Here is an 18,040-nt window from a genome sequence, read left to right on the forward strand (position 1 = left end):
GCCCCGAGAAGCCTGGCCCCAGAGCTGCAGGAGCTGCGCCATTTCTGAAAGCTGCCGTGACGCAGAGCGGTGGGTGGGGTGGTGGCGACTGAGCTCCCACTTTTGACCCAAGTGGCGACGTCTGCAAATGTGGAGTCACCAGAGGGAGTCACCGGGAGGGGCTGAAGCTTACGCCAAGGCAGGAATGTAGGAAAGGGCAGCGCGGGGGTCTGGCTGCAGGTGTTGCAGGCTTGTCATTGTCTCCTTCAGTCAACAACTGTCTTGCTCAAGAATAGAGCTGAGAGGCCCTGGGGGCGCAGCGGGCTAAAGCGCAGCACTGTGAGCCGCCGCAGCCGCTGCAGCAGGAGCTCGATCCCGGCCAGGGCGTGGCCCACACGGCGCGGCTGACCCCTGCTGCCTCCCCGCCGCCCCCCCAGCAGTGAGCTTCAGCCCGTCCCCTGTTCTGCTCCCCGCGCTGTCTCTGGGGAGCCCTCCCTGCTCCACACCTTGCCCTGTGCCTCGTCTTTGCATGCACACATGAACACGAACAGATCTTCGAGCAGAAGGGGTGGCAGACGCACAGTCCATCAGAGCCCAAGCTCACTGCGGGCTGGGTCTTCTCTTTTACCTCCATCACGCCCCCAATCTGAAGCCAGGTCAGGGAGCTCACCGCCACCAGCGTGCCCACGCCAGATGCCAGAGGAGCGCAGCACGTTCCTGGCGTCCGCAGAATCCACGGCGCCTGCTGCTCCCGCCCCTGGCGAGTGGCAACCGCACGGCCCTCAATTGGCCCTCGATTGGCAACGATCGCGCCTCGGAGAAAGCTCGCGGCTACGGCGCTGCCACGGAGCACAGCTGACTGCACGGCCCTCGCCTCTCTTCCCACCCGCATTTCTTTGGCCTGCGCTGCGTGGACCCTCTGGCACTTGGCCCCCTCGGGGGCTGACTCAGGACTCCTGAGAGCGTGGTACTGCTCTCAGCCTGCAGCCCTGGGAGCTGTGCGAGGCGAGGGAACGAGCCTGAGTGGGCTGGGCAATGAGAAGCCCAACTTCTCATTCCGGGGTACACCGGAAGCGATGCGCAGCCCCTCCAAAGGTGGGCTCGGGTTTATTACTCAGGCGGAAGGCGGGCCAGGGGGATGCGTCCCTGGGGACGTGAGGCAGGGCGGAGCCCAGGGCATCGCCTGCGCCCCTGTTCCTGCAGTCAGAGCCTACCACTGTCTGCCTGCCCTCTTCAGCAGGGACTGGCCCCCCGTGTTGCCTCACACCGGGACCTCGGCTCCTGCACGACCGGCTGCCTCGCTGACCTGCCAGACTCTGGTGCCAGACAATGACCCCACGAGTAAGGACGGCCAGGCACCCCCATGTGGGGAAGGGCTGTGTGAGACAGGGGGCCTCTGCAGCTGTCACAGGCGTTTGCAGAACTCCAGGCCCAGCAGCTCACGCAGCACTTCCAGAGCTGGGGCAGGCAGCAGCGCGGACTCTCCAGTGGGGGCTTGTACTCTGCAGAAGGGTCTTTCCAGCAGGCCCAGGGTCTGTGCTGCTCTGGTCACAGCTAGTCAGTGGCTCCCGAAAAACTCCCTTCCCGCCTCTCTGGGCAGAACTGGGTCGTCGGGGGCAGCTGCTGGCCACCTCCAGTCCTGGGCGCTACTGAAAATCCAGGGGAATAAGTTGGGGAGCACAACTGAAGGTGGATTGTGGCCTAATGTGCTCAGGGATCGTCTCTGCAGTTGTAGAAATTCAAAATGAGGCGACTTGTCTTTCCCTTTTGGCAGAGACAGCACAAGATGCTGAAGTCACTGGATTCCCAAACTTTGCCCCTGGTGGCAGACCCCTGGATTTCCTTTTTGTAAGAAGTTGGGAGACCTCCATGTTGATTTATTTATTTCTAAATATTTATCTGTTCATATAGGACTGGGGGATAGCCCAGAGGTGCAGGGCGGCGAGAGGCTTCACCAGAGCCAGAGCGGGGAGCAGCACAGGCAGACGGACGAAGCCCACCGCTGAGGGGAGCCGCGGGGGGTCAGGAGGGGTCCGCCGCGCCCTGGGGTCACCTCCGGGCCCGGGGATTGAACTGGGACCGAAGCGGCTGAGGCTTGCTTGCAGTGCTGCGCCCTAACCCACTGTGCCACCAGGGAGGGCCCCAGGCCCCTGAATTTGTCAAGATTCTAGCTCCCATGCTACCTCCCGGGCAGAGTGTCCCTGCCTCCAGGATTAGTTAGTGTGGGGTGCTCAGGGGGTGCAGCGGTGGGAATCCTCGGGGAGCAGCTCGCAACTCAGGTCCTTGCAGAATAAACCATGCTGGGGAGACAGCCGGGGCGCCCTGAGCCTGCTCAGCGGCCCCAGTGGCCGTTCTGGGAGCCATCGCTAGTTAACAGGGAAAAGTATTTTCTTGGTCCGTGCTCTCCTGCAGGGGCCTGGCTGGGCTCGTGTGCTTCAGTGGCGACGTGGTCGGGCGCAGTGGCTGGAGGTGGTGTTGCCACTGGCTCTCTGGACGGTGATGTCATTCTCCAACCCGCTTGTGGCTGGGCCACCCCAGGAAAAGGGGAGGTTCCGGGGTCCCTGCCCCATCCAAGGGAGGGTGGAGCTGAGCAGGGAGGAAAAGCTTGAGAAGTCAGGGAGAAGGAGGGGAGAGGGCCGAGGAGTCCTGGAGCCGGTGCGTGGCACTCAGAGACGTGTGGAGAAGCAGCTGTGCGCGTTTTTCGGCCTTGGACTCATAACAGGGACTCGGGGGCTTGGGAGGAGACACTTGGAGAGACAGAAACATGGGGAGAGACCCGCGGGGAGCTGACGGTGGCAGCCTTTGTCTTGACTTACATTTTCCTTCCAAACTTGCCTAGTCTCCATGGCCCCTGCCATATGGGTGCCCACCAGGAGGGGCCTTAGACGTGGGCAGGCGTTGGGGCCCCAGGGACCCTGCGGTGGGCCAACCCCGCCTGGCTGGGCGTTTACCCATGAGGGGATGGGTCACTTGGGGTGCCTGATTGGGAAGCTGTATTCTTCCTCTTTCTCTTCTTTTTGCTGATCACTAATTGTATCAGTTGTTTCCCACTGAAGGTCTGATGCCCAAGAGTTTGTTCTGTCTTGATGCAGCAGATGGCAAACACATTTAGAATGGGCAGGCTTGGGGGGGTCCTGGGGTGCCCTTCCCCCTTCCGATAAGCTGAGTGTGCTGTGGCGGCACCATTCTATGCCTGTTGGTGAATGCGAATCCCCAGCTCCCCTTGTTCTTGGCATGTTGTCTTGGCACCAAAGTTCCAGCTGGTCAAGCTAAAATGTGGAGTCAGGCAGGGGCCTCTCAGCAGGACAGAAGTCTTGGTATGAAGGTATCTGCTGAAAGCAGGCAGACGTCATGGCCGGAATGGCTTCACGAGCCAGACCACCGTGGCAGGATGCTGAGTGTCAGCAGGGAGCGGAAGTAGGATGTTCTGACTGACAGCAACAGTGGAGCCCCCAGGCACCAGCCCCCACTCACTCCCCTCTAGCGGTACCAGACTATTATGTACCCCAACCCACATCCCCGCCATGCACATTCCTCCACATACTTGCCCACCTTCCCTAAATCTGATCCCCACAATATGTGAGGCGGGACTGGAAATAGAGGTCTCTGGAGGCGCAAACTCCTCTCTCTCTGCTTGGACTTCAAGTTGTCTTTCCTCTGCCTGCATCACTCCCAGCTCTGCCGCCCTGCGAGGCGACAGGTGGACACCATGGGCCTCAACTCTGAGGGCCTCCAGGGGTGCAGAGGGGCTCAGCTCCTAGCACCACGAGGGGCCCTTCTTTGCTCCTATGTGTTACCGTGGCCTCTGTCTTCTATCTGTTCGACTAAATCAGGAATCAAAGCCAGAGAGTGAAACCTGGAAACTGCCCACCCCTGGAAGACATGCCCAGCAAGAACAGTGAAGTATCTGTGCAAACCTGTCAGACGTCTCCTTGGTGACTCTGTGATTTGGGATTTTGATGATGGGCCTCCCTACGCAATACTGCTATTTCTTATTTATTTATATGAGTCGCCCAAATTGATTTGATGGGCCTCACCCACCCACAGGCCTCACCTGTCTACAACGCCTAGCTTATGTAGTTTCAGAAAGCGTCTATTTTTTTCTATAACAGACGGGCTCAAATTTCAGGATACATATGAGTCACCCAAAGGATGTTGTGAAAACGCAGATTCTGGCGCTCTCCCTGGATTCCTGCTTCCCTAAATGTAGGAAACATGTAGTCCCCCCAGGGGAAGCGGGTGCTGTGACCCACATACCACACGTTGACCAACGTGGTGCTAGAGATTCGGTGCAAATGCCCTAATAGGTTTGCTGATTCAAGCTCAAAAGCAGGAGTGCCCTGGGCCTGGCACGCGGAGGCAGTGGCTGAAGCCCAGCCCTGGTTGGGGGAGGGCTAGCGCCTCAGCGGCACTGCCTCCTCTTTGTCGGCAGGGGGCGCTTTGGCCGGGTTCATAAATGTGAAGAGAAAGCAACTGGGCTGAAGCTGGCGGCCAAGATCATCAAGACCAGAAACAAGAAGGAAAAGGTAACAGGTGCAGGGGGGAGGTGGGGTGCTCCTGGCACCCCGGCATTCCCTCCCTACATTAACACATCTTTACATCTTAGGATGAAGTGAAGAATGAGATCAACATCATGAATCAGCTGGACCATGTGAACCTCATCCAGCTCTATGATGCCTTCGAGTCTAAGAACGCCGTTGTCCTGGTGATGGAGTAGTAAGTGTCCCTCCGCTTCCCCTCCCTTCTCTGCCAAGCAGGCTCACAGGTCCAGAGCCCCTACGCCCCCAAGACCCAGTTCCTGTCTTGGAAGTGGGAGGTCCGTACAAGTTCAACAGATTCCGCACTGGGTCCATTGGGCCGTCACATCGTCTTCAGCAAGGGAATTACCTGGGAGCAGGCACCTCTGTGTGTGGTGATATTGATAAGAACTAGAATGGCAAGTTACAGACTAGAACAGAAAGCTGGGAGGGCTAGAATGTAAGGTATAAGAATTAGAATGGCAAGGTAGATCTGGTTCTCTATGGAAATTACACTGTCAGAAATTCAACAGAGATGTGAATTTCTGAAGGAAAGTAATTATAAACTTATTTCTACTTGGGAAAGTGATTTTTCAACTACTTTTCACTTTCAGCCTGGTTGCTAATACACAGCTCACGTTAAATCAAATAATTAGGGCTAAGCAACTTCCAATTAACTAAGTGTTTGGTTAGAATGAGTTAGAATGGCTTGGTGTTGTGAATCAGTTCATTATTTTTCCATTCTGCATTGGGTTTTGCTTATCATTGTGCAATAAGGAATTTAAGGTAGTAAAATGTCTAGCACATAGAAGAACTTTATCACTGTGACTAGCATGAGGGGACCCCCCCCAACCCACCTAACCTTCACTTGGCGTTCGCAATTCCCCTCCCTGCATTCTCTTGATCTTCCTGTATGTCAGAAGATGGCGGATGTGACTTTCTCCTCCTCTAGGGGGGGCACTTTCAGAAAGTGACTTTGACACCTTGCATTTGTATGTGGACACATGATTCTGCTGTGGCTAAAATAGGGGTCTCAGCTGGCTGACTCAGCAAAGAAGGCAGAGAAACACAGGGGGCACCCAGCTTCAGAAGGGTCAGAGGGGCCTCAGTACCTAGCTGGATGGCAAACGCGTGTTCCTATGGAGTTGTGACTCAGGACTTCACCCCTCTTCCCTCTGCAGTGTGGACGGAGGGGAGCTGTTCGACCGCATCATTGATGACAACTACAATCTGACCGAGTTAGATACTATTCTGTTCATTAAGCAGATTTGTGAGGGCATAAGACACATGCATCTGATGTACATCCTCCATCTGGACTTGAAGGTAGAGTGTGTTTGTATCATGTGACACGTAAGCCCTTCCCAGTCCTCCCCTTATGTGGCTCAGTGGGTCCTGATGGATACGATCTATCAACTCAGGAAATTTATACTGTCCCTAGTTACAAGTTCAGGATTGAATAAAAATCATCTTGCCAGTCCTAACTTCCCCTGATAGTTGCATCTTTAGAGACTGTGAATCAGAGAGTAACTTGTCTGTGTCAAAGAATTCCCATGGGAGGTGGTCTCCCTAAAAGTTTAGAATTCAAACTACCATCACTCTCATCACCATCACTATCATCACCATCACCACCACCGTCACCACCACCGTCGCTGCCACCACCATGGTATCTTTTTCTGTGTCCCCTGCATTAACAGGATAAGGAAATGCACAGATTTTAGGCCACCCGATTCCTTCACAGTAGCCAAACTTTCCAGCTCTCCATGAATCCGCAACGTACTCTTCAACTAAAATCTTGCAGAAAGCGCTAGACTTTAGGGATTTGTTCTTCTATGGGTATACTACACACTGAGGAGAAAGGCATGGCAGAGAGGTGCAGAACACCACCAGGATGGTGGTGCCAAGTGCTCAGAGGCAGAGAAGTTACCACCTAGGACATGGCAGAAGGCTCTGTGAGCAGGGGAGAGCCAAATTCGCCTGACGCTCTCTTGCTTAATGGCCCTTAGAATTTCATCTCTCTTCCATTCTGAGACTCCAGAATTGGACTGTACTCGTCCTGTAGTCAACCAGCTCTAATACTGGAGCTCAGCCTGCTAAAATGTATCGTCTTGTGCGGCTCAACCACTTTCTCACTTTCCTGTTTGTGTAAATCACCAGCGTGATAACACACAGATCTGACATCATACACCACAGATGGCAAGTCACCAGGGATTGCACAGCGAAATAAATTGAACTTCCTTAAGTAGGTTTCCACAGGCCTCTCCTCCAATAACGTGGCTTCTCCGACTGCCTGGATGGATGCACATTGCCTGTCCCTCTCACTGGGCAGCTTAAGTGGGGGCATATGGAGTGGCACGTCAGAGGTCAGACAGTGTTAGCGAGGCCCTTGGTTATGAGCCACGTTTGATGACGCCTGTTTTCATGGAGTGTTTTCACGGAATGTGGATTCTCTGCAGATGTCCCTAGAGGGGCTCGATGGACAACTGAAACTGGCTGGTTGTCAGTCAAATAGCACCACCTGTTTCTTCTTGACATTGATGGAGGACTTGCGATGGCCACTTTAGTTATGAGTGTTATGGAGAGATCGCGATACAGCAGCAGCTGGATCGACCAGTCATCCCTTTCGGAAAGCTCTTCGGGACAGAAAGGGTCAACACATTAGGCAGCTTGTCACTTTTAGAGGAGCTGATGTGAGACTTCAAAATGGCCTCCTTTCTATTTTCTGGCTTGCACTTCTTATTCAAAGAATATGCTTTAATTGCACAATTTTAAGAAAAATTTACCATGGAAGGGCCCTCCAAACTGTGTTTTTTTTTTTTTTACTTTCTGCAAGTAAATTTTTGTTTCCGAGTCCTCTGACAATCGGGCAGCTTTCTACATGATCGATCAGTTATTTAAGTATGAAACCAAATGTTTTTCTCTATCACCCTCTTCTCTATAAATAGCTTTTAGTTATAGACATCTGTTTTAGAAATACTTCAGAAAAGGGCTTCCAGAGTCATTATATGCAACCAAACGGACTTTAAATATTGATTGGGAGACACTATGTCATTTCATAAGTGTTTCTGAGTTCTGGTCTCATCTGAACTTCCTCTCCTCCCAGACAGGTAGAGAGGGACCCTCAGAATCCCACCTAAAGATGAGAAATGGTGACTGAGCTAACGTCCCCCGCATTTAGGGCAGAGCTGGGAGTAGAGTTTGAGAGTCCCAGGTGATTTTTGGACGCTTTCTTTCTTTTTGTTTATGGGCAGCCTTGAATTCAAGTAAAATCTCTTATTGTTCCCAGGTCCCAGTGTTTCTGTCCGAGTAAGTGGAGGCGCCCTTGTAAGACATTCTATAAAACCGGGTCACAAGGCCACTGTCTGCCTCTCTCCCCCTTCCCGCTACGGCTGTCAGATGGCCTGGGTGACGTCCAACTCCAGTGGAACACTTCGTCAAGCAGTTCAGGCGCTGAGACTGAACTCAGCAAAACTTGGGGATGGCCGGGAATGAAGAATGAACTGGGGGAACCTCCCTGTGTGTGCGACTGTCCCCGAGGGGAGGGCAGAAGGACAATCTGGGGGTCAGTAGTAGCCACGTTATATTGCATCGTCAGTGAGGCTGTTTCAGGGAATCAGGCCATTTCTCTTGGAACTCATAAATCCTTGGAACATACTCCTGCAAGAGGGGGAAATTCGTACTTAATAATTTTAGGGGGGCAGATGTCAAGTGTAAGCCGACTTCCACCAGTTCATTTGGAAGAGGAGGAAAACAGCCTCCTTTCCCTCTCTCCTCCAGCAGGCCTCTGCCTGAACTCATATATAAACTGCAGAGGCAGGAGACAGGCAGGCAGGGTAACGCTGGCTTGGCGGGCACCCACAACCTCCTCCACCACATAATTAAAGGAGAAAATACCCCCGCAGACAAGCCAGTCCTAGAGTGAAAGGCCTGATATGTTTTTCCTGAGCATCACTGTATTTTTAGTTGTGGCTCAAGGACAATTTGAGTGAATGATGGTTGTTTTCATTGCTAATGTGTCTCTTTCTCCTGGCAGCCTGAGAATATCCTGTGTGTGAATCGGGATGCTAAGCAAATAAAAATTATTGATTTTGGATTGGCCAGGAGGTATGTCTACTTGCAACTGGTGTGTGAATGAAGTTCGGGAGCATGATGGTGGGCTTTTCTTTGCAAAGATAAATCTGATATACCCCTTGGTTCCATACTCTCATTTAGCATTCAGTTGGTAAGAATTATGTCCAGCCTTACCTTGCTGACTTTGGGATTAGAATGTTTAGAAGTTTCTACAGTGCACACATGAAAAAAAAAAAAAAAACCAAGAAATTGAAAATGTAATAGCGGGGTTGCTAAATTCAGAGCCATAGTTTAGACTGTGCGAAGTTTATCTGAGTCTTTTATGGGGATTCTACCCACAAAGGGTAAACTTATTTTTCTAAAAAGGAATAATGTAAACACAATCATGAAGGGTTTTAAAACACTTATGTGAACACAGAACTTGTGCAAGCATCTGTTTAGGAACAGTAATTATAAAATGGATGTTGTAAATTATTGCATTTCGTTCACTCATTCATTAAGCCAGACAGTCAGTCTCATTCAAGCCATCTGAATGTCGAGCACTGTGCCAGTTTTTCTTTTCTTATTCTATAAGTCAAGTGTTCTAATTAGCCTGAAGAAGCACCTGGAACTGCTATATAAGTGTTTGTCACTATCTCTTAAAGTCTATGGATTTTTAAATTTGCTGTATGGTGAAGTTATCTTGTCTGATAGGCTGTACCTGCTCAATTTCCATGCTTTTTAATTGCTGCTCTCGCCTTTGGCTCCTAAATTTCAGATATAAACCCAGAGAGAAGCTGAAGGTGAACTTTGGCACCCCAGAATTTCTTGCCCCTGAAGTTGTGAACTACGATTTTGTTTCCTTCCCTACGGACATGTGGAGTGTGGGGGTCATCACCTACATGCTGTAAGCAGATCTCTAGCTTCTGACATTTGTTCCCAAGTACCAAGCGCACCAAATGAGTTTTTGCTGTTTTGAATAAAACCCCCGATTTAAGTCTGTTAAAAATAAAGAACACCGAGTCATCTCCAGTTACATTTCTAGGCACTCCTTCCAGCCCATCACCTGAGAAAGCAAACACATGCCTTCTTCACGAATCAACTCTCAGGACACCACCAAGTGCCCTAAAAATAATGTGAAAAACCTTTGTGTTCTGATCTGCTAAAGACACCCGCTAGCCTTCCCCCTCAAGGTGACACTCATGGCGCCTGTCATCTGAGTACATGACTGCACTTGGCAAGGATTGGAGTGTAACTGCTGCCTTCATTGCTGCCATTGTTTTATGAGGAGTTGGGGTGGGAGAGGTGAGCATTTTCATGATTGCAAAAACATATCACAAAATCATGCTATGTGATCAGGTTACTTGCTTATTTCAGTTTTAAATGACAGAATCAAAAGAGACGCTCATGTATGGCAAAGTACTCACTCTGGATCCCGTGTGCTGTAGGTTAAGCGGTCTGTCTCCTTTCCTGGGTGACACTGATGTTGAGACCCTGAACAACATCCTCGCCTGCAGGTGGGACTTGGAGGAGGAGGAATTTCGGGACCTCTCAGACGAGGGCAGGGAGTTCATCTCCAAGCTTCTGATTAAGGAGAAGAGGTAACCCAAGTCATTCATGCTCTGAAAGTGGTAGGGGTGATCAGGACACGTCCCACTGCCCCGGGTTATTGGAATGCAGGCCAAATAACTACTGACGTCCCTGTGATGGCTACCATGCCCAGGCAGAGCTTCAGATAAAATGAGCTGGCTACTCTTGACCCAACGTACTGAGATCTAGGGCTGCTTTGCTCATGAGGCTTGAATGAGGCTGTAAAAGCTTCCTTCCTTCTGCCTTTTGCAGTAAGTCTCCAGCAACTGGGGGCTCCTGCTAGGTCACAGTGGAACCACTCTCAAAGGAAGAGTTTGGGATAAATTTCCATGATTCTTTTTGCACCTACAAGCATACCTGGCTTTGTGTAGCCGCACACTTAATCATCACTTCATACGAGAACCCAAAGGACCAGGTGTGTCACGTGTGATGAAGGCATGATCTCTTAAGCCCCTGCCCAGCTCCACAAGGTGGAATTCAGCGTTACTAGTTCACGGATAAACTAAGCCATTTGCCTGGGATCATCCAGCTGCGATGTGGTAGAACTGATTATCAAACTCAAGTTGTCCTTCCCGCTAGGCCCACACTCTTTACTGCTATATGTCACACGGCCTTCTCCTTTCTGTCATCCTAAAACCTTACAGACTGACAATTCAGTGGATGAAATGATTTTGAAATATAGGGGTTTAAGGCTTGGAATTATGAGCTAGGGTGGGGTGGCGGGGGAGACATTGTGATTAGTCAGCCAAATGCATTGCTTGAGATGGTCTTATACCTAAACCTTCTAATAATGGTGTATTCCAGGGCCGAAAGGCCCAGTGATCCTTGCTTTGTTGTTTTATTATCTTTAGCGTGTTTGAGTTATTAGTAAACATAGCCACAGATCAGCAGATGGGGGGTGCAGTTGTGGGTGAGGAGGAGGAAAAGGACACGGGCAGCAAGCTGGCTTACGGGAGGTCTTTCCCTCTAGCACTTAGCTGGTTATCTGTGAACCCCGAGGAGATGTTTCTGGGCTATAGAGAACAGATACAGAAAGACTAGACCCTGCCTTTAGGTAACACAGCATCTCAGGGAAGACATGACTATTTTTTTTAAACCATAATAAAATGTGGATAACACAGAGATGGAGTGATAGGCTTGGGCCTATAGGGTAAACCAGGACTAAGGCTAGGCTGGAGCTCTTAGGAGAGAAGAGACATTAGGAGAGCTGACATTGCTTTTAGCTTTACTGGAAAGGCTCAGCAGCTGGTGCTGCTGTTATTATTACTTTTAACAGTAGCTGAGGACATTATTATTGCACGTGACTGTAGGTCAGGCAGCCACCGGTAGAGAAAGCCACCAGTAGTGGACCCTTCTGTGGCTGGCTTTCCCGCAGGGACTCTGCCCCTTGTACCCTGTTTACTCCCTTGATGTGACTGGGATTTGCAGACCCCTTAAACCCAATGGGCTTGCTCTGCACAGGCTTAGCAACTAGATGTCCAGTGTGGCTGGACATAGGCTGAACATTCAGACAATCCCCATAACAGAAGAAGAAAGTATGCACTCTATCAAAATCTTCGATGAATGAGAAATCCATGCTTAGTGAGAACTTTTTTTTTTTTTAACAGATGTATGTTTAAGTATTAACTGATTGAGTCTGTCTGCAAGCCCTGTGGGGTAGGATATTATCAAGTAGCGTTTTTCAGATAAGAAAATGGAGGCTGAGCGCAGGGAAGTGGTGATATAATAGCTCAGGGTAGATTCAGGGCCAGTGAGTGCCCACCCATTCCCTCAGTTCAGGGACTACCGTACCCACTGGGCAGGAGGTATTTAAGTTGGCACTTTCAAGAACAAAGACCAGAGTCAAATACCACTACCACAGAATAAATTTCTAGAGTCCAAAAATAAACTTGAAATTGTACTAAAAATTTAATTAGTAGTACGATGTTGTTAACTTTTGATCTGAAAAGGTTGACATTGGCATGTAGGAATAATTTTTTAGCTCTGTCAGCTACTGGGATGCTTCTAGGGAGGTCTAATACTGAAAAGTCATGATATTCAGTAGCCAAGGAAAAAATAACACTCCCAACTGAGGCTGGTGGAAGTCAAGATTTTTTTTTGGTTTTTATTTAATTATACCAGCCCATTTAGGGTCCTACTAATGGTGATGTTTTTAATCAGTTGTGTTTTCTATCACTAAGGTAAAGGCTTGACTCCCCTTCAAGTCTGACTAGTAAGTATTAGGTGAAACAGATTTATCAGGGTATTCCCACAATTTAAAGCTCCCTGATGCAGTGTCACTAACTTAAAGTTTTTATTTTGTAAGGTCACTTGGGTTGACGTGATAAATCTTAGCACACAAGATAAGTTTACAAGTCATAGGTTGGGGCATAATATAACCTTTCTTTGTTTCATTTAAAAATATGGCATAGCGCTCTGTAGGATAAAAAGGAGACAGTTTCTTTAGAAAAGGTATCTAGTTTATTTTCTCTCAATAGTTATATTAAGTCTCCACCTATTTCCTGATCTATTTAACTCTTCAAAATTGAATTCAAAAGTTAGGAATACGTATTTTTCTAAAGTCTTACTACCTAAGTTGCTTTCACCACTATAAAAATATTGTAATATTGTGTTCTTATAATTATAAATTTACATTTATTATTTAACTGACTGATAGACATTGAATTTATGAAGCTTGGAAATTATATTAAGAGTAATTACTTATATTTGAAAGTAAATGACCAGCTATTAACAATTTTTCTTGGCTCACCAGTGTGGTCATTCATCTATAATCACTGGTAACACAATTCAAGAAGAGGAAAATGGTCTGTGGACTTGACATTCAATCATCTGGTACACCAGAGGCAGCCGTCAGAGTTGAGGTTGGATGCAGCCTCATTGTTGTGTCCTTACTAATAACTTTCTGACTTTCCTGCTAGTTGGAGAATAAGTGCAAGCGAAGCTCTCAAGCACCCTTGGTTGTCAGACCACAAGCTCCACTCCAGGCTCAAAACACAGGTAATCAAAATTTGATGTTTATCCTCTTCATTGCTGGACGGCCTCAGTCTTTTCAGAATCAGATTCTTACACCTAATTGTGTGGTGTTAAACTGCTTACAGTGTTTGCTGAGCAGCTTGTTTTTAAAAATAAATGTCTGCCTTCTTTGTAATAGCCAAGATACAGAGACAACTTAAGTTTCCTTAAACAGATGAATGGATGAGAAGAAGTGTGGTTAGATACACAGTGGAACATTACTCAGCGATCAAAAATGATAAACTCATGCCAGTTGCAGCACCATCAATGGAGCTAGAAAGGACTATGCTATTTAAATGAGCCAGGAAGTAGAAGATAAGCACCAGATGGTGTCACTTAGGGGTGGGCTTTAGAGAGACCAAGCAATGGGTCAGACAAAGATAGACTCTAAAGCCAAGCTTTGAAAGCTGATAGATCTGAGGCATTCTGAGGGTGAGGGGACGGTGTAAGAGCAGGGCAGGGAGAAGGGGCATGGACTATGGTGGAGAAGTAGGGGTGCTTTGGAAATCCTATATCACCAGAATACAAACAGTGATGTAAACCAATGGTACTTCCATTAAACTTATGCTAACTCTCAATATATTGTTTATAGAGTATTACTTTTGACACAGCTATTTATTGTGTTTATTGTCAAATCATTATGTTCATTCTAAAATGAATTACATCACCGTCCCGTGTGCACACGTGTGAGTGCGTGCTCACAGACCTCCCAGTGTACATACACATATCAAGTTTTGGGGAATTTAGCCTGATGTATATTTATTCAGCATAAATATGTGGCCTTAAAACATAATTCAGAATTCTAATTTCTTTGCTATCCTGTTTTAGTCACCAAAGATCTTTAATATTCAGCTTGGTTCACACACTAAATGTGTTGAGTATAACTGAGTCTACACTCTGCAATTTCTTCTTACAATAAAATCCCATGTACTGTCTTCAGCTAATTACCCTTCACGTTCCAACCCTTTCATCTGTCCCTTTAGCACGGATTTCTTCCCTAAGCTTCAGATCTATATACACATCACACATTGGATCTTCTCAGACCTCGACTGAAATCTTCTCCTCTCTTCTCCCCTCACCCTCAACCATCCTCCCAGAACAGCACCCACCAACAGCCCAAACCATCCACAGTGAACCACCTTTGTCTCTTCCTCTCCTCCATCTCCTAGAATCTAACTTACCTGCAACTGCTGCACATGACTTTCCCTGTATGCTCCTGAATTCTGGCCGATTCTCTCCATCCCTCTAGTTATCCAGCCCTGCGACACTTCTCACACGAGTAACTACCACCGCCCCCACCTCCAGAGCATCTCCGTCCAAGTCACGGTGTCTTATGCAAGTCACACAGATGCAGCACTGAAGTAACTTCACTAAACACTTAGGCACACACGGAAAGGCCAGCTGGGGAGAGGCCTAACTTGAGCACCGTCGCTGTGGATGTGCTGGATACGGAGTGCAAGTCACCCTTTCATTTCCTGTACCCTTGCTCCCCTTCCTCACCACACCCCAGGGCTTGGGGACAGAGCCGTGTCACTGACCAACAAACCTTGGAATGGCTAGGCTTCAGGTACTCATTTTTTCTCATCCGGTTTTTATTGAATCAACTTGACTTCTAAATTCAGCATAGATACTAAGTTTTATTTGTGCTTGAATATACCTTTCCTTGATAATTGGTACTGATGTCAAGTAAAAATAGTCTTATTACCCAGTGTGTACTCACCCAGACTACATAAACTGCTTATTAGGGTTACCAACCTATTTTGGGCCAATTTTCCACCAAAGTATTTTTACCCAAGCTTATTGGTGTCCAGATACCTCCGACACCTAATTGGCATGTAAGGACACTATAGAAACCACAGCAGATAATTAATGACACTTTGCAGCTTCAAACATGTTTAAAAATAGTTTTAAAACCACATAACAATAATACAAGTTACCTTTTTTGTTATTTTATCCGACTGCTGGTTCCTAAGGTGAATAGATATTTCAAGAACGGTGGGGGTTTAAAAAAGAGAACAACACATTCCATTGTGTGAATCTAGTTAGTGCTCACGAAAGTCATAATTACATGGTGCACTGCTTTACAAAAAAAAAATACATTCCCTTACTGCTCAGACCAGTTCTGGCATTGCTCTTATTATGCAGATGAGGATGCTAAGGGTGGGGGGTGTATACTTGCCCAGGGCCCCACCGGGACCAAGTGACAAGTCTACACCCACTGCAGGCTCAGGATCTGGGCGGGCTTTCTTCCTTTGCTGTTCTAGTAAGTGATGGGCTGCTGGGTAAAATTTCTGGAACTTTCCATGGGTACCGTTCACGACAAAGTTTCTGGAAACATTCATGTACCGTTCATGGTGAAGTTTCCAGAACCGTTCATGTCCTGCACATTTCTGCTGTTACAGAAAGTCAGTATTCAAACTTAGTATATTTTATTTCTCAATAAAATATTGAGACTAAGATTTTTCCAGAAGCCTCATTGGATGGATAATCATGGCTCAGATAATTATAGAATCAGAATTAAGTCGAGGCTTTAACTCACCCCAAACTAAATTTTCCTGTTCAAATCTAAATTCTACTTTTTGAGTCTTTTATAAACTTTCATTTACCTCTTTCAATCATGTCAGGCTTTAAAAAACACTTAGAATTTCTTATCCACTGAGCAGGCCTAAAACCAAGCACTACATTTAAGAAGGATCTTTTTGCCTTAGAAGTTAAGGTTCTGATGTTCTCTGTCCTCTGCATTATACTGAATCTGGCATATTGTTTATAACCAGTATATTGTATATTTACATATGTAACCAGTATGTTGTCTATTTACAGTATACCTTATATACTGAAACTGGTATACTGTATGGAACCAGTATGTTGTCTATTTAGAGTATACTATATATACTGAAACTGGTATATTATATGGAACCAGTATGTTGTCTATTTACAGTACACCTTATACACTGAAACTGGTGTATTGAATGCAACCAGCATAGTGTATATTTATACACAGTGTATATACTGGTTTGATTCCCCGGCTTTGCACATTCCGCCTTTCCACTAGTCTATGTACAGTACCTCTTCCTATATCCCAGCCCCAGACACAACCCACCATTTACGAGAAAGGGCCCTCACTGTTGGAACTCAGCAAGTGTGTACTGTGGACTTAGCTAAGGCTTTGGGGCCAGAGGAAGGAACACTGAACAGATGTGGCATGGTTTCTTTTCTCCTAGAACTAACATGCCTCCACCTCTCCTTGCTGCTCCCAGTGGGACTTCCCTAGCTCAGGCCCTTCTTCCAATTTACGGAACTAGCAAGTAACTGACGAGCTGATGTTTAACCTCCATGTACCCTCTTCTCCAAGTGATCAAGTCATGACTTGATTCGTTACAGCTCTGGTCCTATTTCTCCTCCTCCATAAAAAGCAAAAAGCTGCAGGCGATCCCCACTGTCCACTCTAAGCAAACCCTCACGAGGTCCAGCTCTGCTCTTAACCATCCGCATCTTGGGCTTCCAGACTTTTCTGCAGTACTCTGTCCAGACAGTCCGGAAGTTGGCGATTGTCTACAAGGCCTGTTCTAAGCGCTTTGACTTTAAGTTAACTTTCAAATTAGCCTGAATGTCAAGCCACTCTCTGCGCCCCCAAACTGGAGGAGCGGTCTCTGTCTAGAGGCTCTCGGCGGCACGTCAGTCCCACGCTTGTCCCCTAAGTTTAGGAGCAGCCGCTTCTGTGTCTAACTCATCTTTGCCCCAATTTCGGTCTTAGCTCTTGTGGGCGGAATGTTGGTGGGAGTGAGTTTTGGCAAAACACGGGGGTGTGACAGTTGCTGTTAGAGGCTGAACTCTTTGCCCCTGACTCAGAGAAAGGTTGGGGGCCACAGGAGCGTTAGGGGGTACCGTGAGTTAGACTCCTTAGGCAGGTCAATATGTCCTCTGGGGCTGTCAGCAGTTTCAGCTTTGGGAACGTCTCCGGACGAGCATTTTCTGCTCAGAAGTAAGTACTTACTTTGCAAGTGTTCACGCACTAAAAGTCGGACTAATGCCAGATGTTCTAATCCATCTCCCAATGTCCTCTGGTTTTCCTAGAAGAGGAACTGCTGCTCAGATGTGCAGGACCCTCTGGCCAAATAGTCTGTGGACGGCGCCCGTCTGAAAGGTTGGTCTGGGGTCCTTTCTTGCGGGGGTGTTTCTCAAGTCCTAAGTGGGAGGAACAAGCAAGAGCCAGAATGAGCAGGAGATGGGTTCCGTTATGTGGGAAGCAGAGGATCTGGCTAAAGGCGAGGCAAGCGTCCTCAAGGCAGACTGGTTCTGCTGTTTTCTAGCACAGAACCCTTGTTGTCCTGACTGGTGGGCTGGGGCAGACCTGACTCCCAAGCTGGCTGAGTGACTCCCAGTGAGATAATCCCAGCAAAATCTTGAGCTCAGGGGTTGACATGGAGTAGGCACTCAAAAACTGCGACTGCGCATCGCACCACACAGGTAGTGTCTTCTGAAAAATACACCGTTCCATCAGCAAGCGAGCACAGGATATGGGACGCAGCTTCTTGGACCACCCTCGCCTCTGTGGCGCATCAGTGACCGAAATATTGACAAATGATGGTAATACAAAAGATGCCGGGGATTGAGCCGAACGTGCGCCCGCTGGTCTTTACGACTGTGGAACCGAGGAAGTGAGGCCCCTTTGGTACAGATGGGGAAACTGAGTCTCAGACTCAGAGGCCGAGTAGCTCGCCTACAGCCACAGCTCTAGGAACGGTGGCACAAGGCCCTCTCAGGAGCCTCTGAGCCCGAAGCCCAGCTCTCTCTCCCCTCTCTTCAGCTGCCTCCTGGCCTGGGCCCCCTGAGGAACTCCCACTTCACATGAAGCCTAGAAACACGCTCTCCTTCACCCTGCTTAGGATCCTGTC

The 18,040-nt window shown here is 48.2% G+C and overlaps 1 protein-coding gene across 1 annotated transcript in view; it reads left to right on the forward strand.

Annotated features, from left to right (window-relative positions):
* Window positions 1-17,290, forward strand: part of MYLK4 (myosin light chain kinase family, member 4) — a 65,577-nt gene extending 48,287 nt beyond the window's left edge. Inside the window, exons 6-13 of the mRNA XM_012734283.1 lie at window positions 4,412-4,505; window positions 4,586-4,695; window positions 5,678-5,819; window positions 8,527-8,597; window positions 9,322-9,450; window positions 9,992-10,144; window positions 13,052-13,130; window positions 17,220-17,290. Coding sequence (XP_012589737.1) covers window positions 4,412-4,505; window positions 4,586-4,695; window positions 5,678-5,819; window positions 8,527-8,597; window positions 9,322-9,450; window positions 9,992-10,144; window positions 13,052-13,130; window positions 17,220-17,264 — 823 coding nt within the window. The 3' untranslated portion in view covers window positions 17,265-17,290. The remainder of the gene's footprint in view (window positions 1-4,411; window positions 4,506-4,585; window positions 4,696-5,677; window positions 5,820-8,526; window positions 8,598-9,321; window positions 9,451-9,991; window positions 10,145-13,051; window positions 13,131-17,219) is intronic.
* The last annotated feature ends 750 nt before the right edge of the window (window positions 17,291-18,040 follow it).

The sequence above is a fragment of the Condylura cristata genome, unplaced genomic scaffold (assembly GCF_000260355.1).
Source record: "Condylura cristata isolate star-nosed mole 26May11 unplaced genomic scaffold, ConCri1.0 scaffold00052, whole genome shotgun sequence".
Classification (NCBI taxonomy): Eukaryota; Metazoa; Chordata; class Mammalia; order Eulipotyphla; family Talpidae; genus Condylura; species Condylura cristata.